This window comes from Nerophis lumbriciformis, linkage group LG04 (assembly GCF_033978685.3).
Source record: "Nerophis lumbriciformis linkage group LG04, RoL_Nlum_v2.1, whole genome shotgun sequence".
NCBI lineage: Eukaryota > Metazoa > Chordata > Actinopteri > Syngnathiformes > Syngnathidae > Nerophis > Nerophis lumbriciformis.
Genome location: NC_084551.2, coordinates 35,837,654 through 35,864,998, shown reverse-complemented (window position 1 = coordinate 35,864,998; position 27,345 = coordinate 35,837,654). Strand labels below are relative to the sequence as shown.

The 27,345-nt window shown below is 41.7% G+C and overlaps 1 protein-coding gene across 3 annotated transcripts in view; it reads right to left on the bottom strand.

Moving 5' to 3' along the window:
- The window catches only part of skap2 (src kinase associated phosphoprotein 2), an 86,004-nt gene that overhangs the window by 46,315 nt on the left and 12,344 nt on the right, over positions 1–27,345 (bottom strand). Inside the window, exons 4-11 of one of the 3 annotated variants that reach the window (XM_061953700.1) lie at positions 26,296–26,403; positions 23,119–23,199; positions 22,706–22,789; positions 22,480–22,604; positions 22,167–22,230; positions 21,956–22,084; positions 17,347–17,456; positions 4,810–4,904 (exon numbers count right to left, since the gene is read on the bottom strand). In XM_061953700.1, coding sequence (XP_061809684.1) covers positions 4,812–4,904; positions 17,347–17,456; positions 21,956–22,084; positions 22,167–22,230; positions 22,480–22,604; positions 22,706–22,789; positions 23,119–23,199; positions 26,296–26,403 — 794 coding nt within the window. In that variant the 3' untranslated portion in view covers positions 4,810–4,811. Of the gene's footprint in view, positions 1–4,641; positions 4,905–17,346; positions 17,457–21,955; positions 22,085–22,166; positions 22,231–22,479; positions 22,605–22,705; positions 22,790–23,118; positions 23,200–26,295; positions 26,404–27,345 lie in introns of those variants that run through there. The other 2 variants (XM_061953692.1, XM_061953708.1) reach the window with 2 other exon arrangements.

The window sequence follows — 27,345 nt, the reverse complement described above, 5'->3', positions numbered from 1 at the left end:
GTATCCAAGATGAAATACTTCTCTAAACTAGACTTTAAGACAAAATGAATGTGATCATACAAAGTAGGTTTTCATGGAGGATAGCTATTGCTGCTTCAGATACAAGTACAGAAAGGTAAGATACACTCACAATACTTGATTTATTTTGTTAAAACCAAATGGGACCAAAAAGTATTTAATAACAACTTTATCAAATACTTTTTGGACCCATTTATCATATCATAATATCATTATGATGTTTTCATGAAAGCAAATAAATCCCTTCTTTTTCTTGTTATTCTAATGTGCAACCTAATGATGAGCTACCCGTATGAATTTAAGTAAAAAAAAGAAAGAAAAAAACCTCCAAAAGTATATTTGCCTCACCTGGTGTATAGTTCACCGCACGTCACTGGGTTATTTTTAATACATTAACATCAGCATGTTAGCTTTAACGTATTTAAATGTGTTTCATAATTAAGTCATATATTACAGTATTTTGCTAGTTGAAGAAATACATTATAAAAGATATACAAGATTAGTAAGTTTAAGTTTTTCAGATTTGTTTCATATTTCAGCCACATGTGATTTTCGATGCAAAATACTTTTTAAACGTCTACTGTAGCATGTTAGTATAAATTTATAGTATTTTTTTTAAATTCTTTAAATACACTAACATTAGCGTGTTAGCTTTAACTTTGTAAAATGTGACCCATTTATAAGTCATATATTATTTGATAGCCAAAAATATATATTTTAAAATAAATGTTTCCACATGTCAGCCAGTTATGATTTTCATATACCATAAGACCAAGTCAGCTCGTTCCATCTCAGGAACCGGGATGTGAACCGATCTCTTAACATTAAATGGTCTTGAACACCACTTGAGAACTGTACCAACCCTGTCTACCTTGGCGTGACCTTGGACTGCACCCTCTCCTTCATGGAACACATCAAAAACACCAAACTGAAAGTCAGCTCCTGAAACAACATCTTACGGAAACTGACAAATTCCAAATGGGGAGCCACAGCACACACACTAAGATGTACTGCTTTGGCCCTGTGCTATTGGAGTATGCATGTCCTGTTTGGGAGAGATCAACCCATGCCAAGAAACTAGACCCAGGGCTGAACAACACCTGCCGCTTGATCACTGGTTGCTTGAAGCCGACCAACCTGAACAACCTACATCTCCTCGCTGGCATTGCCCCTGCAGACGTGAGACGGGAAGTTGCCAGCCAAGTAGAGTTCACAAAAGCTACCAGTGATTAACGCCACCTCCTCCATGGACGTGAACCCTCAGCCCAACGTCTGAAGTCAAGGAGAAGCTTCCTCAGCAACTACCAGCCCCTAACAACATCTCGGGAAGAAACCAGACTCCAGCTATGGACACAAACACTAGCGAAAGACCCAGCTCCTATTGACATGGGAATCCCCCCTTCTGAAGACCTTCCCCCCAGGTCGGAAACACCATGGGTCCAGTGGAAGACACTAAACCGCCTGAGAACAAGAACGGGGCGATCAAAAGCGACTATGGCCAGATGGGGCTACAAAACCGGCCCAACCACCTGCGAATGCGGAGAAGAGGACCATACGATGCAGCACTGCCTTGTCTGTCTTCTGCTACCCAACCATCCATCCATCCATCCATCCATCCATCCATTTTCTACCGCTTATTCCCCAACCAGTGCAGCTTAAAAGATCTTGCAGAGTTCAACGACGATGCAAAAGACTGTGTAAAGAAATGGGAAACTGTCATATAACCACATGCTTCAAAGACCCGAAAAGAAGAACCATAAGTCTTTTTAATAAACGTCTAGTATTACCATGTTAGTTTATATTACTTTTTTTTAAATACACTTCCATTAGCATGTTAGCTTGAAGTTAGTTAAATGTGTAACACTTAAGCAATGTTATTGTTGATAGTAACAGAAACTTTGTAAAAGAAAATGCTACACTAGCATTAGCTTTTAAAAAAGTAATTCATAATTCAGCAATCTTTCTCTTGTACTTTATTTTTATCTAGTACTTTAGATATACTCTCTTTTGATAACATATATTCATCTTATGTATGTTAGAGACACAACTTTATGATTCAGAGTATTAATTGGCGATATTGTGGTACCATTAGTGTAATTTAGTGGTCTGTAGATAAATGGTGGGCTGGTATTTATCTGGAAAACATTTATCTTGATGTTAAATTGCAATAAAATGACCTGTATGTTCCCAGAACATGGCAGTCTACAGCTAACCGGGGAATGGGGTGTACAGTTGACATCCATTAAGGAAATCCATTATTGTCACATAAAATTGAAAGGAAATATTTAGCCTATACTTCCCTTTGGCAACCTACCCAGACAGTAAAAAGACTCTGAGGGTAACAAACAAGCCAGGACATCAGTAAAGACATGCTCTTGTTGAAATGATCATTTTAGTATCAAAATATAAAATGAAAAATGAATGAATGGCTGTTTTCACACATATGTCCCAGCATGATCTGCGACAAATCACTTTGTTCCACTGCAGCCATTTTCTGCCCTAAAACAAAGCATTTACTGTCTACATACGACGTGCATCCAACATAGCATATTCAATAACTAATTATGGTAATTCATTCGATCTCCAATTAGCAGAGAAGGTTTACAGCCAAGTGTCATACTGTAAAGAGCAGGATTTATGTGGGCATTGAATGTCACCCAGAGGACACGAGACTCGCTCATCACTCAGGAGGAACAAACCCCAGTCGTTGGTGCAAAAAAAAGGAAATAAGTCAATTTTCCTTCGCAACCTTGAGAACACCTTGAGCGGGTTTCGTTGCTTCCCAAAACAACTGTGGTATAACTTTGGTATTTGAGCGTGGAAGGCTGTAAAATGATATGTACAGTGTGTGCGTAACCTCGGCAGAACGCACCAAGCAAACGCTGCCTCGCCTGCTGTCAAACGGCCCCTCGGAGGGCGATAAGGATCCGTGCTATCAGAGTGGCTGTCTGCCTTATTAGTGCACCTCAGGCACAGAGCCCAGCCAACCATCTGGCACACCGTGATCTTCTGCCCGGCAAAATCTCTCAGGTGCCATAAAACGCACCCAGACCCCTTTGAAAGTGCTGACCACATGAATAAGTCTATTTTTTTATTTTTTTTACCATTAATACATTTGAATGTAAACCAACTGAAACCATCTGATATTGACAGTCGTGCTATTGTGTCCTACTGCTGGACTGCTGTGTTAGAAGATCTATTACAAGGGCCCTCCAAATCTGTCCTCAATTGGCCCGCCAAACATCATCCAAATAATGAAACCAGTTTTACAGAAAACTGCTCATTAATTGAGTAGATATCCTGTAGGTAGCTGGATCGCTCAAGGAGTAATGACACTTACTTGCATGTGGACCAGGATTTAAAGCCCAGTCAGGGAGATGTTAACATGTATCAATATTATTGTTTTTATTAATATTTTTATGTATCCATCCATCCATCCATTTTCTATACCGCTTGTCCCTCTAAGGCAGTGGTTCTTAACCTTGTTGAAGGTACCGAACCCCACCAGTTTCATATGCGCATTCACCGAACCCTTCTTTAGTGAAAAATAAAATGGTTTTTTTTTTTTTCAAATTCAAGACAAAGTTTTATGTTTTTGGTAACATTTTAGTATGGGGAACATATTGTAAGTAACAAAGACTTAATTTAGAGTTTTTTGGACACTAGGGGAACATATTCTAAGTAACAAAGACTTAATTTAGAGTTATTTGGTTAGATTTGTGATAACACAAATAAACACAATGATAAAAGGTAATTTAATCAATGTCATAATTTGAGCATTTAAACATCATTTACAAATCTGTAGTTTTACATTTGACATTTTACTTGGGCTGTGTGCTATGGCACTATCTCACTTTTTTCGGGCTGTGTGCAATATATCATGTACTTTATTTGGGCTGTATATGCAATACAGTATATCATGGCACTTTATTCTGACTATGTGCAATGCAATACATATACATTCCTCCTTATTATTTTTTAATGGTTTTATTTCTAAATTAATTACCTCGTTTTTTCAATCAATCAATCAATGTTTATTTATATAGCCCTAAATCACAAGTGTCTCAAAGGGCTGCACAAGCCACAACGTTTTGTTTGTTTTTAACCCTATCCTTTAAATCACCTGAATGTTACTGAGTCAGTTGCGGAGAGCCTGACTTTCCTCTGTTTTGTGTGAATGTTATTGTCGTTTGTATGTATACACCAACCTGTCTGAGGACAACAGGCGGAAATTAGCCCTTGGTTAAAACCTGACATATTTACATATTGCATATATGTTCATTAATATGTGCTGTCCATATTTTGATATAAGAATTGAATTGAATATAGCGCTTTTCTACACACGCAAAGCGCTGCACAAAGAAGTGAGAACCAATCATTCATTCACTCCGCATTCACACCTTGAAGGTGTCAAGCTACATTTGTAGCCACACCTGCCCTGGGATAGACTGACGGAAGCATGGATGCCAATTTGTGCCTACGGCCCCTCCGATCACCACTTTCATACTCCAGTGTGAGCAGCACTTAACGTTGCTTTTTTTTTGCTTTCATTTCGAACAATTTCCTTTGTGGATCAATAAAGTTTGTCTAAGTCTAAGGTTGAGGTGAACCAAGAAAAATTGCTCATGCTAAAAACACATTTCTCTACTTTTATTTTATCAGGGCTATTTTTTTAACAAAATACATTTTAGTAGAAAATACACGAGAAAAAGAAGCATATTTTGGTGCAACAGCATTGGATCAAAGTGGACTTTATGTTGATAAGCATGTTTTTAAACTGAACCAACTTGCATTTATAAAGCGTAGAGCTCCAGCAGGTAGTCTTTAGGCACGATTCCAATATTTCCATTCTTCTCTCCAACCCACCAACCGTAGTTCTGGTATTCCTGGAGAAAGACAGACGCATAAATCATTGAGGATGATGCATAATGGGAAGAAGCCAAAAAAACTAAACTTGTTTTCCTTACTGAAGATCACAATCAGCGGCAAAACAACTTCAAATTTCAGGCCAAATTTGTTAAACAGGGTTTTTACAGGTGCCAACAATTTTTATTTAATGCTTTTTAATGCCACTTAAAAATGTAATGCCATGTCCGACCCCTATATGGTTTTTATGTATAGTCAAAAGCTTCTGTATACAGACAAAATTGTAAGCATTTGACAATAATAATATTGAATAGTTGAAAAATAACATTAACTGTTACTATTTAGTATTGGCTAGTAAGACTGTTTCATCTGAGAATGTATTTTTATTTGTGTTTTTGCAGTAGCAGCAGCTGACAATTATGAAGGCGACAGCAGAAGTTGCTTTGTTGGTCGCGCCAAAAAAGAAATCTGACATTAACTGATGCCTGCCTTTAATAGCCGAATTGTGATTAGTTAATAGGATGTGTAATTTCACCGCATTGATGCCCATTGAGCAAAGTTTGGAGGTCTTTTTGCACATGCTCCAGAACACCTATCTGGGTTTACAATTGACAGGCTTTTACCAAGTTTTGAAAAGTTAGCATCCAGCCATTTTAGCTGAAATGTTTTAATTTTCCTATTCTCCCGACATGTATTTTTTTTTCACTTTCGCCACATCTTGAGCACATTCACAAGATGTAGCATTCCAAGTATTCGGTGTTCTGACTTCGTGCACCGGCCTAGACAATAGCCAATTCAAAGGTTCCGCTTGTCAATCATCACACTGTACTTTCAATCAAAGTTAAAGGCCTACTGAAATGCGATTTTCTTATTTAAACGGGGATAGCAGGTCCATTCTATGTGTCATACTTGATCATTTCGCGATATTGCCATATTTTTGCTGAAAGGATTTAGTAGAGAACATCGACGATAAAGTTCACAACTTTTGGTCGCTGATAAAAAAGCCTTGCCTCTACCGGAAGTAGCAGACGAGTAGCGTGACGTCACAGGTTGTGGAGCTCCTCACATCTGCACATTGTTTACAATCATGGCCACCAGCAGCGAGAGCGATTCGGACCGAGAAAGCGACGATTTCCCCATTAATTTGAGTGAGGATGAAAGATTTGTGGATGAGGAAAGTGAGAGTGAAGGACTAGAGGGCAGTGGGAGCGATTCAGATAGGGAAGATGCTGTGAGAGGCGGGTGGGACCTGATATTCAGCTGGGAATGACTAAAACAGTAAATAAACACAAGACATATATATGCTCTATTAGCCACAACACAACCAGGCTTGTATTTAATATGCCACAAATTAATACCGCATAACAAACACCTCGCCCCTCCCGTCCATATAACCCGCCAATACAACTCAAACACCTGCACAACACACTCAATCCCACAGCCCAAAGTACCGTTCACCTCCCCAAAGTTCATACAGCACATATATTTCCCCAAAGTTACGTACGTGACATGCACATATCGGCACGCACGTACGGGCTAGCGATCAAATGTTTGGAAGCCGCAGCTGCATGCGTACTCACGGTACCGCGTCTGCGCATCTAACTCAAAGTCCTCCTGGTAAGAGTCTCTGTTGTCCCAGTTCTCCACAGGCCAATGGTAAAGCTTGACTGTCATCTTTCGGGAATGTAAACAATGAAACACCGGCTGTGTTTGTGTTGCTGCAGTCGGCCGCAATACACCGCTTCCACCTACAGCTTTCTTCTTTGCTGTCTCCATTGTTCATTGAACAAATTGCAAAAGATTCACCAACACAGATGTCCAGAATACTGTGGAATTTTGCGATGAAAACAGACGACTTAATAGCTGGCCACCATGCTGTCCCAAAATGTCCTCTACAATCCGTGATGTCACGTGCCGGCGTCATCATACCGAGACGTTTTCAGCAGGATATTTCGCGCAAAATTTAAAATTGCACTTTAGTAAGCTAACCCGGCCGTATTGGCATGTGTTGCAATGTTAAGATTTCATCATTGATATACAAACTATCAGACTGCGTGGTCGGTAGTAGTGGGTTTCAGTAGGCCTTTAATAAAAGGGGAACTGCACTTAAGCCCTCTACATAAACATCCAATTCTGAATTAGTTGATCAATGCAATATGACCAAAAGTAAATTTTAAATGTTATCTTTTTAAAATATGCTGTAAAAATGCATATCCCCTGAAAATATGCCTTATAATAGCCACAAACTGTAGGGTAAATTTTTTAATCAGGACACCATTCAAAAATATGTTAAATGGCTTGATTGAATAATAAATAAACATCATACTAGGAATGCAAATGATGCATGTGTTTGGAAATAGATGACTAATTTTTAAACAGTTTAGAAAAAGACACACCATAGACTGACATTTGCATCCTTTCGATGCATTAGAAGTAGGTTGAGTTAACCTTTTAAAAATATTGTATTTAACAGCCTCTCAGTTGTTTAAAATTGGTACAGTAGATAGTAAGTTATGTATTAAGTGTCAGGCACCTAAAGGAACTCTAATTAATTTACTGTGGGAATGTCAGTGAATAAAAAGTTGTGGTCTGTTCTGAGATTTGTCTTGGCTGTCCATTCTATAGGCCACCGTAGGTCAAGTGAGGTGCGTCACGAGAGTTGCTAATGTTAGCCAAGTTAGCTCATGTGTGTTGAACTGGAATAAAGGAGTCGTGTATGAAAGTAGCTCAGCTTCCTCATTAACATGACATGGTGTCACAGTTAAGGACTACACGCCTACATTGATGAAAGAATGGCAACGTTTGGGCCCCCAGAGCAGTTTCATTTTGTCATACTGAGGCAGCGATTTTCAGGCTTTCGGATCTTACAAGACCTCTTGTATCCAGTTTGAAAGTCGCAAACGAAGAAAAGAAACACAGACAGACGTACCAATTTATCGGTAACGGCAAATTTATTAAGTTCATTTACCATACGATTGACTGACTTACTAGTATCGGCACAGTCCTAGAATTGTATAATTTTTTAATGCCTCTGGACATCAAACTTAATGGTTTTTAATGCTTAAAGCCTTAATTTTCGCAAAATCCACATAACATTTAATGCTTTTTAATGCCCCGCGGAAACCCTATTAAATGATTTCACACACAAAAAAAATGTATTCCAAATTTTCTGTGGTTTTCGTATACCGAAAGAAGTGGGTAATAACGCACTACTTTTACTCAGTTACATTTGCTTAAGTAACTTTTCTGATTAATTGTACTTGTTAGAGTAGTTTTAATGCAACATATTTTTTACTTTAATTATTTTTGTAAAGAAGAAAATACTCTCTCCATTACATTTTTTTCTACATTTAAAACACTTCCTTGTGGTCTACATCAGTGTTTTTCAACCACTGTGCCGCGGCACACTAGTGTGCCGTGAGATACAGTCTGGTGTTCCGTGGGAGATTATCTAATTTCACATATTTGGGTTGAAAATATTTTTTGTAAACCAGTAATTATAGTCTGCAAATTATGTGTTGTTGTTGAGTCTCGTTGCTGTCTAGAGCTCGGCAGTAGGTGGCAGCCGGTAGCTAATTGCTTTGTAGACGTCGGAAACAGCGGGAGGCAGTGTGCAGGTAAAAAGGTGTCTAATGCTTTAACAAAAAATAAACAAAAAGGTGAGTGCCCGTAAGAAAAGGCATTGACACTTAGTTATAGTTATAGTACCAATGATTGTCACACACACACAAGGTGTGGTGAAATTAGTCCTCTGCATTTGACCCATCCCCTTGATCACCCGCTGGGAGGTGAGGGGAGCAGAGGGCAGCAGCAGTGCCGCGCCCGGGAATCATTTTTGGTGATTTAACCCTCAATTCCAACCCTTGATGCTGAGTGCCAAGCATAGGGAAGGCTATGCAGAACGAAACTAAAACTGAACTGGCTACAAAGTAAATAAAAACAGAATGCTGGACAACAGCAAAGACTTACTGTGGAGCAAAGACGTCGTCCGCAAAGTACATCCGAACATGACATGACAATCAACAATGTCCCCACAAAGAAGGATAAAACCAACTGAAATATTCTTGATTGCTAAAACAAAGTAGATGCAGGAAATATCGCTCAAAGGAAGACATGAAACTGCTGCAGGAAAATACCCCCAAAAAATAGAAAAAGCCACCAAAATAGGAGCGCAAGACAAGAACTAAAACACTACACACAGGAAAACAGCAAACAACTCCAAATAAGTCACGGCGTGATATTGGTGCATGCTTGGTTATGGTTTAAAGTCATATCCAACAATTGCGACAACGACTTTTTACTGTCAACTGAGTTTCGTCAAAACGTTGGATAGATTATGTTTTACAGACCATCTTCAAGCCGCTTTCTGTCTCTTCAGGATGCACAGTTATGTGAGCGATCTTATTCGCGTGCCTCCACTTCGACTGGGTTTTCTCCCCCGTCATCCATGTTGTAGTTTTTAGCGCTTACATATTGAGTCTAATGACGGGTATAGATTAGAACTATATGCTACTAGTTTGTACGAAAAAATGGTAATAGCGGAGGATGCACGTGCATGTACGAGCCAGTCTGCCCAACAACGAGGATAGAGAAAAATTAGAAACTTATTGATTACAGCGTACAATAGTGGACTCGAGAGTAAACCTTTACCATATGGGGAGATATCCCCTGACATCACCAAAGGGAAAAAAACGACAAATTAGGCAAATTCCAAACGCTTCATTTGTTCGAAGTATGAAGGAAGGCAAGATTGTTTTATAACAACGGCGTGGCGCTGTTGGGCGGGTGGCCGTGCCAGCAACCTGAGGGTTCCTGGTTCAATAACCACCTTCAACCAACCTCATCACGTCCGTTGTGTCTTTGAGCAAGACACTTCACCCTTGCTCCTGATGGGTCGTGGTTAAGGCCTTGCATGGCAGCTCCCGCCATCAGTGTGTGAATGTGTGTGTGAATGGGTGAATGTGGAAATAGTGTCAAAGCGCTTTGAGTACCTTGAAGGTAGAAAAGCGCTATACAAGTATAACCCATTTAAATATCTCTGCTTTACTTCCAAGGTTTGATTTTAAATTTTCGGGACTTATGCAGATCACAAATACATAACAGGTACCAATAGGTAAGAAAAGTCGGTTTTGTATAATAGTGCCCCTTTAAAGGGGAACTGCACTTTTTTTTTGCCTATCGTTCACAATTATGAGAGACGCGAAGACAAAAGTTTCAGTTTTGTTTTGTTTTCTAACATGTAAAAATTGGCCTGTTCTAGGTGGCTAGCAATGCAACTAACATGAACAATCAGTCCTACCTCTAAATCCCTTTAAAAATATATTCAAAAACAGTCAATACTTCATTTACGTTCCGTAACCTGAATTATAATCAAACTGTAGCGACGTTGTTATTGCAAAAGCGAACATGGAGGAACTATTTTGCTAGTGTAGTAACACATCGCCATGCTACGGTAACAGCCGTAAAAGCCAACTACGGCAAGAGATAAGCTAGCTTCTATGTCAACAGGAAATGCGTTTGAGTTTGTAATGCACAACAATGCGATAGGACACCAATTTGTACTGACTGAAAAACGTGAACAATCATATTACATTATCTGTAAAGTATTAGCCCACATTTCATGTTTTGTTTGTACACAGCTAGCCAGACAGCGTATGCACTGTAGGTCTAATAACACGCATGGCGTGTTGCGTGTATCATGATCAATATTAAAGTGACTCACTCATTGGACAGTTGTTCGTCTTGTCCAGCTGGTCCAGTTTCTATTGTATTTGATCATATTTCAATAGTACATTGCAGTTATTTTTGCTCCATAATTCATCATCAACTTCACATTATGTCTTCACTGTCCGCACACATTCCCTTGGTGCATACAAAAACGTGTGGGAAAAAAAATATCAGGTGTAAGCAGGGCAAAGTAAAAGCTTCTCTCCAAGTGGCTGTTAGCTTAGCGAAATGCTAGGACACAGAGGAGGGATGCGAGACTCTCACTTTGAACAAGAGCATGACCTGACATCAAAGTCTTCACAGGACATGAATCATCAGTGAGGGCCCTGCAAAAGGCTGAAGGAGTAGGAACCTGCACGGTGTTTAAAAGCCAGAGCTGACATCTGCGTCCACTTAGACTGTCAATGCTTAAGGATTAAGCCGTCCGAGAAACAAATCATTTTATTATTATTATTTCGCTGTGCTATCATGCTTGCTGTGCGATATAAAAACATGAAGAGTGTCATGCCTTTGCCAAAAACAATGTCATTTCACACCCAATATGAGCTGTATTAAAATGGTATCCAGGGTTAGCTGTGTTGCATTAAGAAGCATTGCAGACATCAACTAAAGCCATTTGGCATTTGATTCAATGACAGCATCTCTCAACATCCAGTCCCACTTTTTGAAGAAAAGTATTTCTATTATCCACCCATTTTCTATACAAACTGGTGCAAATGAAACGCTGCTCAGTGCCATATCTCCTTAGTAAGCATGTCACATAATAAAAGTGACATTCCATCACAAAAGCCTCTTTGTAATAATATACCAGAATGACCTGCAACTGCAAGTGTGTGGGTGCGTGTATATACACGTCACAACTTCCTGCCGACATACTTTGAAAGAGGCGACACCTCATTGTGCAGTTCCGGCTGACAAATAAGTTAATCTAGAGTGGGTGCGAGACACACAACACAAGAGCACAAACACACAGCTGCAGACAACTAATGGCACCATTCACTGAATATATACACACACTTAACCACACGGGAGCCTTGGTCAGCAAGTAACGCTGCCCTGTCGCTTTAATACCTGGAGCAAGGAGAAACAAAGTGTTTACAAGCAGCTATTGTGCAACATGTGTTAAGAGAGGAGATGAATATAAGTCATGTAACACCCGCAGTAGGAGCATTATCTTGGGACAGTGTTTACATTTTATCAACTATTCCAGCCACTTAAAGGAAGTGAGACGTTACTTTTCTCCATTAGTTTTATGTGCTGTGACTTGAACCAGGGAGGACAGAGGAGGGGGGCTTGGGGGGTCAGTTGGTGCAGCATATCTGGACAAAGCACCCCCACCTCTTCGAGCCCTATAATCAACACTTGGGGCCGACTGGGGGGTCCCGCAGCTATAACACTACAGCTATTTCTGAGCTGTGGAATGGGGGAGGGATGGAAAAGAGGAATTGGGTGGAGGAGGAGGGAGGGGTTAGTGGAGCAAGGAGGCGGCTGTCCCTCCCGCTGCAGCCCAGACAGGTTTTATGGTCATTGCCCTCGCAGCGGGCCGCAACCCCCAACACCAAGGTTCCAGCTAATGGCGCTCGCAGTCCGAGTGAAAGGGCAACTTGATTCTTGGCCCTTTTCTACACACAAAGAGAGAAGTCATAAACAAGCATTTGGCCATTGAGCACTGGGATGTCAGTCTGCTTTGTTTCGTTTGCTGCTTCACACAACTCAAATGATCTTTAGTCATGAGAGCTACAAAAGTAATATTTATATGTAGAGTTCATCTTAAGAAAATGTTAAGATTTGATGTGCTTCTTTATCATGTAAACACACCGTAAAAAAAATGTCAAAAAACAAATGGTTATATAAATAAATCCATCCATCCATCCATCCATCCATTTTCTACCGCTTATTCCCTTTGGGGTCGCGGGGGGCGCTGGAGCCATCAATTACACATATACATATATATATATATATATATATATATATATATATATATATATATATATATACATATACATATATATATATATATATATATATATATATATATATATATATACACATACATATATATATATACACATACATATATATATATACTCCTCTCTGAGCTGCCACCTTAACGTGGTAGAGGAGTTTGCGTGTCCCAATGATCCTAGGAGCTATGTTGTCCGGGGGCTTTATGCCCCCTGGTAGGGTCTCCCAAGACAAACTGGTCCTAGGTGAGGGATCAGACAAAGAGCGGCTCAAAGACCTCCATGAATAATAAAAAACAAGGACCCAGATTTCCCTCGCCCGGACGCGGGTCACCGGGGCCCCCCTCTGGAGCCAGGCCCGGAGGTGGGGCACGATGGCGAGCGCCTGGTGGCCGGGCCTGTCCCCATGGGGCCCGGCCGGGCACAGCCCGAAGAGGCAACGTGGGTCCCCCCTCCAATGGGCTCACCACCCATAGCAGGGGTCATAGAGGTCGGGTGCGATGTGAGCTGGGCGACAGCCGAAGGCAGGGCACTTGGCGGTCCGATCCTCGGCTACAGAAGCTAGCTCTTGGGACGTGGAACGTCACCTCGCTGGGGGGGAAGGAGCCTGAGCTAGTGCGCGAGGTGGAGAAGTTCCGGCTAGATATAGTCGGACTCACTTCGACGCACAGCAAGGGCTCTGGAACCAGTTCTCTCGAGAGGGGATGGACTCTCTTCCACTCTGGCGTTGCCGGCAGTGAGAGGCGACGGGCTGGGGTGGCAATTCTTGTTTCCCCCCGGCTCAGAGCCTGTACGTTGGAGTTCAACCCGGTGGACGAGAGGGTAGCTTCCCTCCGCCTTCGGGTGGGGGAACGGGTCCTGACTGTGGTTTGCGCTTACGCGCCAAACCGCAGCTCAGAGTACCCACCCTTTTTGGATTCACTCGAGGGAGTACTTGAGAGTGCTCCCCCGGGTGATTCCCTCGTGCTACTGGGGGGCTTCAATGCTCATGTTGGCAACGACAGTGAAACCTGGAGAGGCGTGATTGGGAAGAATGGCTGCCCGGATCTGAACCCGAGCGGTGTTTTGTTATTGGACTTTTGTGCCCGTCACAGATTGTCCATAACGAACACCATGTTCAAGCATAAGGGTGTCCATATGTGCACTTGGCACCAGGACACCCTAGGCCGCAGTTCCATGATCGACTTTGTAGTTGTGTCATCGGATTTGCGGCCTCATGTTTTGGACACTCGGGTGAAGAGAGGGGCGGAGCTTTCTACCGATCACCACCTGGTGGTGAGTTGGCTGCGATGGTGGGGGAGGATGCCGGACAGACCTGGCAGGCCCAAACGCATTGTGAGGGTTTGCTGGGAACATCTGGCAGAGTCTCCTGTCAGAGAGAGTTTCAATTCCCACCTCCGGAAGAACTTTGAACATGTCACGAGGGAGGTGCTGGACATTGAGTCCGAATGGACCATGTTCCGCGCCTCTATTGTCGAGGCGGCTGATTGGAGCTGTGGCCGCAAGGTAGTTGGTGCTTGTCGTGGCGGTAATCCTAGAACCCGTTGGTGGACACCGGCGGTGAGGGATGCCGTCAAGCTGAAGAAGGAGTCCTATCGGGTTCTTTTGGCTCATAGGACTCCTGAGGCAGCGGACAGGTACCGACAGGCCAAGCGGTGTGCGGCTTCAGCGGTCGCAGAGGCAAAAACTCGGACATGGGAGGAGTTCGGGGAAGCCATGGAAAACGACTTCCGGACGGCTTCGAAGCAATTCTGGACCACCATCCGCCGCCTCAGGAAGGGGAAGCAGTGCACTATCAACACCGTGTATGGCGGGGATGGTGTTCTGCTGACTTCGACTGCGGATGTTGTGGATCGGTGGAGGGAATACTTCGAAGACCTCCTCAATCCCACCAACACGTCTTCTTATGAGGAAGCAGTGCCTGGGGAGTCTGTGGTGGGCTCTCCTATTTCTGGGGCTGAGGTTGCTGAGGTAGTTAAAAAGCTCCTCGGTGGCAAGGCCCCAGGGGTAGATGAGATCCGCCCGGAGTTCCTTAAGGCTCTGGATGCTGTGGGGCTGTCTTGGTTGACAAGACTCTGCAGCATCGCGTGGACATCGGGGGCGGTACCTCTGGATTGGCAGACCGGGGTGGTGGTTCCTCTCTTTAAGAAGGGGAACCGGAGGGTGTGCTCTAACTATCGTGGGATCACACTCCTCAGCCTTCCCGGTAAGGTCTATTCAGGTGTACTGAAGAGGAGGCTACGTCAGATAGTCGAACCTCGGATTCAGGAGGAACAGTGTGGTTTTCGTCCTGGTCGTGGAACTGTGGACCAGCTCTATACTCTCGGCAGGGTCCTTGAGGGTGCATGGGAGTTTGCCCAACCAGTCTACATGTGTTTTGTGGACTTGGAGAAGGCATTCGACCGTGTCCCTCGGGAAGTCCTGTGGGGAGTGCTCGGAGAGTATGGGGTAACGGACTGTCTGATTGTGGCAGTCCGCTCCCTGTATGCTCAGTGCCAGAGCTTGGTCCGCATTGCCGGCAGTAAGTCGGACACGTTTCCAGTGAGGGTTGGACTCCGCCAAGGCTGCCCTTTGTCACCGATTCTGTTCATAACTTTTATGGACATAATTTCTAGGCGCAGTCAAGGTGTTGAGGGGATCTGGTTTGGTGGCTGCAGGATTAGGTCTCTGCTTTTTGCAGATGATGTGGTCCTGATGGCTTCATCTGGCCAGGATCTTCAGCTCTCACTGGATCGGTTCGCAGCCGAGTGTGAAGCGACTGGGATGAGAATCAGCACCTCCAAGTCCGAGTCCATGGTTCTCGCCCAGAAAAGGGTGGAGTGCCATCTCCGGGTTGGGGAGGAGATCTTGCCCCAAGTGGAGGAGTTCAAGTACCTCAGAGTCTTGTTCACGAGTGAGGGAAGAGTGGATCGTGAGATCGACAGGCGGATCGGTGCGGCGTCTTCAGTAATGCGGACGCTGTATCGATCCGTTGTGGTGAAGAAGGAGCTGAGCCGGAAGGCAAAGCTCTCAATTTACCGGTCGATCTACGTTCCCATCCTCACCTATGGTCATGAGCTTTGGGTTATGACCGAAAGGACAAGATCACGGGTACAAGCGGCCGAAATGAGTTTCCTCCGCCGGGTGGCGGGGCTCTCCCTTAGAGATAGGGTGAGAAGCTCTGCCATCCGGGGGGAGCTCAAAGTAAAGCCGCTGCTCCTCCACATCGAGAGGAGCCAGATGAGGTGGTTCGGGCATCTGGTCAGGATGCCACCCGAACGCCTCCCTAGGGAGGTGTTTAGGGCACCTCCGACCGGTAGGAGGCCGCGGGGAAGACCCAGGACACGTTGGGAAGACTATGTCTCCCGGCTGGCCTGGGAACGCCTCGGGGTCCCGCAGGAAGAGCTGGACGAAGTGGCTGGGGAGAGGGAAGTCTGGGCTTCCCTGCTTAGGCTGCTGCCCCCGCGACCCGACCTCGGATAAGCGGAAGAAGATGGATGGATGGATATATATATATATATATATATATATATACACATACATATATATATATATATATATACACATATATACATATACACATATACACACACATACATATACACACACATACATATATATACATATATATACACATATATATATATATATATATATATATATATATATATATGTATACATAAAATTGTAGAGGTTGTGGTTTGCATATACTTCCCATTTACTAGCTATAGCTACATAGGAGCTCAATATGAAGCAGTGCACCTGTACACCACTGCAAACCACAAAAACAAATAAACCTACTGTGACATTCATACCTCTCCCCAGTGTCATCAAAACTGAGCATTATTATCTCTGTTAAGGAAGAATTTATGGTACTAGTATGCCATTTATTAGATCATATTGGTGTATTATAGCTTTTAGTTAAAGGTAGTTATTTAATAAAAAAAAAAAAAAAAAACAGCCCTTATCCTCTTTTGTAATCATTGCATGATAACGCCACTAGATGGCAGACTAGACTATGAAAAGGACTTGGCGTGTTGTCAGCAAGTGTGGTTGACAACATGTCTCAAAGAGCTTTGGAGTCTCAATGGTGCACATTTCACACCTTGGACTCAAACCACAATCATATCCCTGACTTTCCCTATTGGTCCTGCAATGTGCAATTTTGAGATGGTTGAATGTAGCATGACAAAATCCTGTTCTTTTCATAAGGACTGGGTATGAACAAAACACTCCTGTTTGGTTGTATATTTCAAGCCATGAAGGTCCTCTCAGTCCTTCACAGCTCACACCCTTGCCTAGCTGAAAAAACTTCGGAAATTGGACGTCGACAACACATCCTCACCCCGCTCTGAATAGCGTGTTGGACTGAGCCTGGGCTTCCTGAGAACACACATTCCTATTTGGCGAGGTGAGAGAGAGAGACATCTGATAAGTGTGTGGGCTGGAGGCTGCGGCAGCACGGCGAGACGCCCTGTGTAGACGTGATGGAACGACACGGCGAGCCAACAGGACTAAAGCAGTTTCCGTCGTGACACATTTAATCCCCATCAGAGAGCCAGAGGCAGACTGGAGCCCAGTCGGCCTCAAGCCAGCCTTCAACCATCCCGGTCCAGGCACTAGGCCAGGTGCTGCCAGTAAAGGATACGAACAGCCTGTTCCTCCAAAGGCCTCAGAATTCCTCCCTTCAGGTAGTCTTGGCTCAACAGCTTGTATTGCTGTTGAGCATGTGCATTAGGGAAAATATCTACATTCTACGTAGATCTTATAGACAAGGAAAGGTTTTCATTACCTTGCTCAGTATGTAAATGGCGTCTCCGCGTTTGAAAGACAGTTCATCCGGGTGGTCCCCTACGCAGTCCCATAAGCCTTGGTAGTAGTTCTGGTAGTCTGTGCTTGTCTCTGGACAGAACAGGAGTAAGTAAATGAGTTTATGACAAACAAGTTCTATTAAGCATTTCTAACAACATCTGGAAATTTGCTGCAATCTATTTCTAGTATTACGTTCACTTCTGTATTCGCACATGTTGGGAACTTCCCCTTGTCACTTCTTCTTTCTTGTACTTTCTTTTCAACCATGAAAAGTGTAACCCACTGGTGAGCGTTGACATCGCATTAGTAGCAAAGGCCACCAGATGACACTGTTTTCTTTATCCTTATTTGCATTCATTTTTTTTAGTACAGAGCAATTATCAGTTATCAATAGGGATGTCTCATCAACATTTTTGGCCTCCAATACCAATCCCATTTTGTGACCTCAGATCCGATCCAATACTATGACAATAGATTATTGAACTGAAAATGAAAATGTTTTACAGCAAGTAAACACATTTATAAAGCTTATCTTATTAAACTTACAATGTTGTAGTTTTCAGATGATATATCAAATGTGTGGTATTTAATGCTACATAAATTGTTTTTACCAAAATTAAGTGACTAGTGCACAATAACTAGACAAAAGCAAAACCTACTATAGGCTCCAATTTAAATCATTTAAGTTTTGCCCTCAAAGCCTTCCTGTATTCAGAGACTTACTCCCTTGGTATGTAAACAATAACAAAAACCACCCAAAAAATTATTTTGTAATGATAAGGACATGCACCAGTGGATAGGCTAATTGGCAACACTAAATTGCCCCTAGTGTGTGAATGTTAGTGTGAATGCTTTTCTGTCTATCTGAGTTGGCCCTGCAATTAGGTGGCGACTTGTCCAGGGTGTACCCTGCCTTTTACTCGAGTGCAGCTGGGACAGACTCCAGACCCTGTGACCCCAAAAGGGACAAGCAGTAGAAAATGAATGGATGGAAGAACAAGAAAAAAAAACTGATCTAATCATTTTAGTATTGTTCATATATTGACACTTTAGCAGTTAGCATCTTGTGTCGTCCTGCTCAATGTAAGTGTAGCAGGCTTAACCATTCCTTTACCTCTAGTGCTACAGTGATGACAAAACTTGGAAGAAACTTTCGTTTATTTTTCGCCGTGGTGGTGAGGATTATAATATCTTAAAAGCACTACAGTATCTTCGGCACTGTGGATTAACGGCACGTTCGAGCAGGTGTTCTGGCAAGAAACGCACCCTCCTGGAATTCATGCAACTCCTGCATGTGTGTAACAATAAATCAGGAACATTAAATTGTGTCTCCCATATAGGGATGTAACGATATGAACATTGTATAATCAGGGTGATTGTGAGCAAAATCATCATTACTATCGCTGTGCTGGAGAATGTGCTCAAAGTATTCAAACACACACTGAAATCTTTTGTCCAAGTTCCATCCATCCATTTTCTACCGCTTATTCCCTTCAGGGTCGCTGGAGCCTATCTCAGCTGTATTCGGGCGGAAGGCGGGGTACACCCTGGACAAGTCGCCACCTCATCGCAGGGCTAACACAGATAGACAGACAACATTCACACTCACATTCACACACTAGGGCCAATTTTTAGTGTTGCCAATCAACCTATCCCCAGGTGCATGTCTTTGGAGGTGGGAGGAAGCCGGAGTACCCGGAGGGAACCCACGCAGTCACGGGGAGAACATGCAAACTCCACACAGAAAGATCCCGAGGCCGGGATTGAGCTCACGACTACTCGGGACCTTCGTATTATGAGGCAGATGCACTAACTCCTCTGCCACCGTGCTACATTTTTTGTCCAAGTTATTTTTTTAATACTAAAGTAAATAAGACACTGTTAAAAAGCCACTATTTTGCATGTTTTGTGTTTCTTATGCTTCACTGATAATGTTTTAGTGTTAGTATTTTATCTGTTTTAATGGCTAAGCTTTTATTGTTTGAAATATTGGTTTGTACTGTAGCACTTTAAAGTACCAGTAGAGTGGAAAAACAAGTTGGCTCGATATTAAAGCTATTATTATATATAACTAATGTATGACACGGAAAGAGTCATAAAGTTTGTGAGTAAATGAATATAATCAAAATAGTATCAATCTCATGATGATTGCCGAGCCATTTTGAAAGATAAAGAGGAAGCCAGATAATGAGGAAGCCAGTAACCTGGTCGCATGACGTAGAGGTAGGAACGCAGATCACTTCGCTACTAACAATGCAAATCATGTAGACTTTGTGGGAGACAGTAACGATTACTTTGGGACAAATGATAGTCCAGAACCTTATATTTTTGATCCCGAGTATAAGAAGGGTGAGCTACAAGTTTTAGAAGCTCTGTTAAACAGATCCAGCTTTAATGAAACACATACAAACTACAAACATAATAAAACGATCGCTTACTGTACAATGTATGCTCTAACTGTGATGACCGACAGGATGTGCATATCTTACTGTTTAAATGAATAATTAATGTTAATCCACACTACGAAGACTTTAAAAAGTTGCTGCTGAGTCTGACAATGTCTTCTGTTGTAGTGTGTTTGTCTCCATCTCCAAGTATAAACTGAATGTCAGAAGAAAAACTTCTAGATTCATGGCTAAATCCTCTTAATATCCAAATGAGAGGCACTATTAATAATCTACAATAAAACTTTGACATGTTGATACGGGAGAAGAATGGACATCGCCGGATCAGTGTTGCATAAGCTTCTTCTTATTCTTTATGGCAGTTTGTATCCATATATGTTGTATTACTGTCATCTTCAGTTTCATTTTATAAAGTATCTCCTTGAGTCCAGTGTGGCATAAACTATAGTTAGCTCTCGATAATCAATACTAAAGTACTTTGTCTGAGTTAACGCTTATAATAACATTGCTAATATTTGGTTAATATTCAGGTCACAAGATGTAAATAGTGTGAAGTGAAGTGAATTATATTTATATAGCGCTTTTTCTCTAGTGACTCAAAGCGCTTTACATAGTGAAACCCAATATCTAAATTACATTTAAACCAGTGTGGGTGGGCACTGGGAGCAGTTGGGTGAAGTGTCTTGCCCAAGGACACAACGGCAGTGACTAGGATGGTGGAAGCGGGGATCGAACCTGGAACCCTCAAGTTGCCGGCACGGCCGCTCTACCAACCGAGCTATACCACCCCAAATAGAGTATTGTTTGCGGATTTTCGATGGTTATTTAGAGTTTTGTTGGCCAAATAAAAAGCCCCCATAGACTACAATGTTAGCAGACTTTTAAATTATTTCTTTATTTACTACTTAGCATGCATAAAAAAACAAAAACATATGTGTATATGTCTTAGATAGGGACTGCGAATGATAGACAGCACATCTCTTTCTACATGTCTTTCTAGTTTTTGTGTATTACCAGTATGACTGATCTGATAACATGGTCAGAGTGCAGAAGAGTTACTCCAGTGACATCAATCTCCGGAAATGGTCGAAGGTATTTGGAGCGGAATATTCAAAATGGCTGACTAAATTTGAAGCATTTTAGACGGTATTTTCACATACTTTGCGGATTGTAAATACAATTGGATATGGTTTAATGGATACATGAAACACAAATAAGCATATAAAGTCAACTTCATTTTCCAGTCTACTGGTACTTTAAGATGTATTTAAATGAAAAGTGTGTAACATATAAAATCTGTTATTTATTATTTCTGTCAGGCGTTCTGCCATCCTCTGTTCAGCAGTCCTTGAACGCACCGCAAAAACACCTCCATCTAGTATTCCTCTGAGCAAAGAACAATCACTCTGTTCTATGAGAGCTTGTAGGTTAAATGTGCACAATTGACTATCTTAGCTGTTCAAACACTAATGTGTTTATATGACTTTAGATTGGAGTATGTCCTTCCTTAATGGTGAAATACGTTAATGGGCCTTGTGTTCGTGTTAGCATTTAAGCTCGCGAGCAGGCGCCAGTCAGTCCGTGAGTTTATCCAAGTGCAGGTATTAGTCTCGGTTTTTCGATCATTTTAATTTAAAACGGTAATACTAACCGTTTATCGTTACATCCCTACTCCCTTAGCGTGCATCCCTTTTGAAGAAATCTTTCAGGTGAGCACAATCTTTAGCCATGTAAACACTGGGATACAGCTGTGGTAAAGATCGTCTGGGCTCGGCAGCTAATCATCTGATCCGATCTCATGATCGGGACATCTCTAGTTGTCAACGTTATCAATACTTTTACTTTTTTTAGTAGTAATTTCCTAAGTTTGTGCTTATCTGACTTCCCATACAGTCCCCAATTTGTCATTCAGACATTCCGTGGGCGTGGCTGGCAGAGGCCCCTAAGCCAATCTATTTATTACAGTTTTGGGGCTCAAATGATACACATTCTGTCTGGCAAATGCACGGCATGACCAGGAAAATGAATCAGAGCCATTCAACTAAGGAATTTTAAACACTGCTGTTGGGTCAGAAACTACATTTCAGATATACTGAACTCGCCCCAACCATCCCCATGTTTTCCCCATATATAGGCCACTCTTATAAAATTAATACATAGCGTATTGTCTTTCAGTGTGTATACCTGGGAGCACCTCATAGATGTCAGTATCAGGTGCAAGTCCAACATCATCGTACATGAGTTGTTCCTCATCATTTTCCACTTTATATTCTTCCTCCTCCTCCTCCTCTTCTTGGATGATACCAGACATGTCTATAGGCAAATCATTGGATTTCTAATTGCATCTCATGTGAATTCTGAGTATTAATATCATCATCTTTATAATAATCCAAACCTTTTAAAATGAGGTCTATGCATTTCACCCACTCCTTTGCCTCTTTGGCTGATGACGCACAGAACTAATGAAAGGGCAGGTATGATTAGGACAGTCACAGCTAAATTATTCATGTATCGATTAACATAAACAAATAGTGCATTTATGAATAAAAAAAACATTCCACAAGCAAGTTAAAAACATGTTAAAAATGCCTGACAGGCTGTGCCGTTAAAATAAATAAATGAATACATTTCATAATGTATGCACAAACACACGGGTGCTTTGCCAAGCTTAACCACATTGACAAAAATAAAAGCAAAATCAAACATACCTGATAGTCTCTCTTGCCTGGAGCGGAGATTTCAAAACAAAAGTCCTTCTTGGAGTCTTTGCGCAAGCCGTTGTTCATTTTGACATTGTAGCCATCGATGCCAAACTCACCTTTCTGCTGCTTGTCTGTCAATCGGTAACAATTTTACTGCCAACGTCCCCTAGCATACATCCTGCGCAAGCGCCGCTCTTAATAATTGGATGTTAAAGGAAAATAAAACGGATACCTTTCTCATGACCGTAATAGTAGAAGGTGCGATAGCTAAGGGCGCACCATCTCTTCTGCCACTCCTGGCCGAAAAAACTGTGATCTGTTGAGGAGAAGAAAACTTATCTTCTTAAAATAACAGTACATATTTTGTCCTAAATGAATGGTACATTGTTGGTTTGGGTGCAAGGTAACATTTGTAAAATTGCAATACAAAAGCTGGTGTTTCTGATATTTTACCTTGTATTAGAAACATTCAGTATTATGCATTACTACATAACTGCAAACTACAACCAGCATACTATCTTGTTAGATTAACACTTTTCTGGCAATGTCATTTAAAATTGAGGATTCTTATCTTGTAAAGGCAGAATGTCTGCACTCCTCTTGGATTTACAAGTAACATGTGTATTCTATTAGGAGACCACACACCCTTCCTGCGTTTCTCGAGGTATCCTGACATAAGGACAGACTGCAGGTCTTGCGCCGCCACTGGTGGAGACTGATGGCATCCTGAGAGAGAGTTATGGGAAATTAGTGCCACGTATAAAAACACAAATTTTACATGCCACATCACTGTCATTCACCATGTTAACCAGTTTCCACTTCAAAAATCCAACAGATGAGTTCTGACACAAAAGGGTGCACCGACGTCCCAGAACTATGCAACATCAATGCAAATGTTCAACTACTGTGTCAAAGTTGCTTTGTGTGAAAGAGAAGCCATTAAACCTCACTACCCCAAATCGCCGCTTTACTTGGACTTCCCTGGCATGGTAATAATACATTATACTGTATTTGTACACTGCCAGGCCACAACATTGTATGTGTTGAACAAGTTGTGCTTGTTACAATATTTGGCCACCTTTTTTGGCCAAATAAGGAAAGAAAATTGAAAGGGGTAATATTATGATTTATTGCCTACATTTAAAACACTTCATTGTGGTCTACATAATACGTAATGGTGGTGCTTTGTTAAAAAATTTGCATGGACTTTGTTTTACAGATCATCATCAAACCGCTTTCGGACCATCTCTTCAGGACGCGCCGTCTTGAGGGTGGTACTAAAATACGTAGCGAAATCTTCCTCCAGGCCAAGCCTCCTTCAATGTCTCCACTCCATCAGCCATGTTGTAGTTTTTAGAGCATCCATAACGAGTCACCTGACAGATGTAAGTTAGAACTATTCGCTACTTTTATTAAAAATGGCAGCAGCGGGGGATTTTAGCATTTATGTGCATGTATGAAAGAGAAAAATAAGCAACTTATTGACTACAACTGATTAAAAATGTCAGACTCGCACAAAGCTTTTCGGGTAAACCTCTACCATTTATGGAGCTATCTGCTGACATAACCACAGCAAAATACGACACAATCGTCTAAGATTTCAAATAGCTCTTTGAAGCAAGTTTGGAAGTAGGCAAGATTGTTTTATAAATATCTTCGCCATGGCTTCATGGTTTGATTTCACATTTTAGGGACTTACCAACATCCCAAATACACAAAAAAGGTACCAACAGGTAAGAAAAGTTGGTTTTGCATAATAGGACACCTTTAATACAATAAATAAAACCCCACAATCTAGTTCTAGTTTTAGTTGTCCCATGACCTAGAAGATTGTAGGGCCGTAGCAAATGAGATACATTACACATTGCTCATGCTTGTCCATATTTTGATGTTATCCCTCCAAGTCATTATGGGGCGACCTCATGTTCGCTTTCCTTCCACAGATCCTTGAAAGATAGTTTGTGTTGATCTTGTAATGTGGCCAAACCAGGAAAGTTTGCAGTTTTTCACAATTTGAAGGAGATGTTTGTGGACTCCAATGGCTGTAGGTATTTCACTTCTGATGGGTTCATTGGTTCTTTGAGCTGTGTATAAGACTCTCAGGAGACAACGACAGGATTTCATCTTAAAATCCTCAATCCTCTTTTCTAAGCTTGAAGATCCTGCTTTCACATCCATAGAGGAAGGTGGACTTTTGTGCTTTATTGAGATGGTGTTGTTCTTACTTAATCCTGGTTAATAGTGTCAGACACGGTAGTGTTCTGGCCACTCTTGTCCTGATCTCTTTATCAGACTTCCCATAAGCTGTAATGGTGGCACCAAAATGATTCCCGGGCGCAGCCACCGCTGCTGCCCACTGCTCCCCTCACCTCCCAGGGGGTGATCAAGGGTGATGGGTCAAATGCAGAGAATAATTTCGCCACACCTAGTGTGTGTGTGACAATCATTGGTACTTTAACTTTTTAACTTTAAGATACTTGAAGTTTTCAGCTTTCTAAAGTAGTTCTCCTCCTATGTAGACAACTTGGCTTGATATGTCAGAAGCACTTCCCATTGTCATTGTTTTGCTCTTTTATGTGCTTATTTCCATTCCATATAGGTTTTTGCCACATTATCTAGCCTTGCTGTCAAATTACTAAGTTCTCCTTTAGATCTAGCGAGCAATTCAATGTCATCTGAAAAACACAGATTGCATATTTTTTTCTGCCAATTGACATGTTTTCTTCAAAGCTTTCTAAAGCATCCATCATAGTTTGTTCCAAGATAAGATTAAACAGACATGGTGAATGTAGGCAGCCCTGTCGCACACCAACTGTTGTCCTGAATTGTTCGCTTATAGTGTTGTTTGTGAAGACAGCACTTACAGCATTGTTGTACAGTGATCTGATAATGGCTATGATTTGTGAGCTTATGTTGTGTTTCTTCATTGTAGCCCATAGTGCTTCATGCCAAACTCAGTCGACACCCTTCTTAAAGTCGATGAAGTTTTGTTGTAACTCCTTCAGATGGCTGATGTATTCTTTGCACAGAATTTTTCAATTGAAGATATGCTCAGTAGTGCTTCTTCTAGCACGGAATCCAGCTTGTTTTTCTGTGAGAATATACCCCCAGAATAAAACTGTGTAATATATTTGTCCTTTGTTTTGCATTATAAACTATTATGGTGATATTCTGATCTTATGAATGAATGTACAGTATGTGTCTCACTCGTGTGTTTTTAAAGGCTATTTTACTCAATTATAAATTACGTTAACAATTCTGACACTATCTCTAAAGTACAGCAGGAGGGGTTTTATAGCTCATTTTAAAATGTTATTTCCTAAGGTAAAATTTATACTTATTTTAATTCACTGTTGTATAATTGCTATCATACCAGATGTCCACTGTCTTGCTTTACTTGGTTAAATGTGTTGCTTCGTCTGTATGAGATTGCGACTGCAGCCAAAAATGGCACTGGGACACATTTGCCTAAAGAGACAATCACATTTAGTTTACCTTACACTAACTCCAACTACAATAATCAACATATTTGTACATTAATATCTTGGCAGAACTTATGTTTGTAGGTTTACCTAATATTGCCACTCTGAGGGGCCTATACTACACTTTAGGTAAGCTTTTTCTCAGACTTCATCAAAGTACGTTGGGGTGTCTCTGAGCCATAAAACAGTAAAACTAGAGGGGGTGGGGGGGCGGGGGGGGGAGCAGTGACGCTCCTAAAGTGTGTTGCCAAGTTACAGCTGGAATGTGACTTTCACTGCGACACACAAAGTCACTTTTTGTTTAAAATGGAAAACTCCCAAGAAATTACAGCTTGTTTACCCTCAGAAGTCTCTTCCTCCCTGTCTGTGCGCTCGGACTGCAGGGAGCCGCCATCGTTGTTGCTGCTGTCCACCTCCTCCTCATCGTCACCCGAGTCATCTCCACCTGCTGGAGTACAACAGGGCATTTTTCTGGGAGCCACATTTTCAGAAACAATATTTATTTTTGTTATTTAATCAAATGGCTAATACAGTCTGTCTCTTGAAGTTGTAAAATTCAACAATAAAACAGAAAGTATCCTTTAAAATAAATGAAAGGACACTTTATAGGCAAAAGATGTTACTCAAAGATCCTTTATATGAGAGCAATCGGTACATTTCAATGCGCTAAGTTAGTCAGCTTTCTCAATATTTTGATTCAAAGTAAAGTTTCTACAACACATGGAAATACCTTAATCTGATTGTGTTTATCTTTTTAAAAATGGGATTGACACACCTAGATTATGCAATTGGAAACCAGTCGTCTCTGGCATGTAGGCGTGTTGCGCCAATTTCTGTGGAGGACAACACGCCCCTCTTTAATACACCAAATAGCAGTGAAAAGTTGTAGTTATTGATTGAATCCATAGCTTGAACGCCCTAGCGCTAGCTTATTAGCATGTAACATTCCCTTCTATTTACATTACCACGTAGCTTACAGTAGCACCAAGTGCAGGACTAATAGACTCAAAAACTATTTTGTCCCACACGCCATCAGACTGTACAACTCCTCTGAGGGGTTGGAGGGGTATTAAGATGACAGGGGATGCAAAACAATAACATATACCCCCATTATTTACTTTTACTTTTTAAATTCGATCTCAATTATGTACACTGCTGCTGGAATTTAAATTTCCTGAGGGAACTCTCCTGAAGGAATCAATAAAGTACTATCTATCTATCTATCTAGCTAAACAAGCTAAAATAACAACAATTGCCTTCGGGTGTACAAGATGCATGTAGCGTACGTTCAACAGTTGCATTAGATAGAGCAGTGGCTCCCAACCACCGGGCCACGGCCCGATACCGGTCCGTGGCCCAGTACTGGGCCGTGGATCGATTGGTGCCGGGC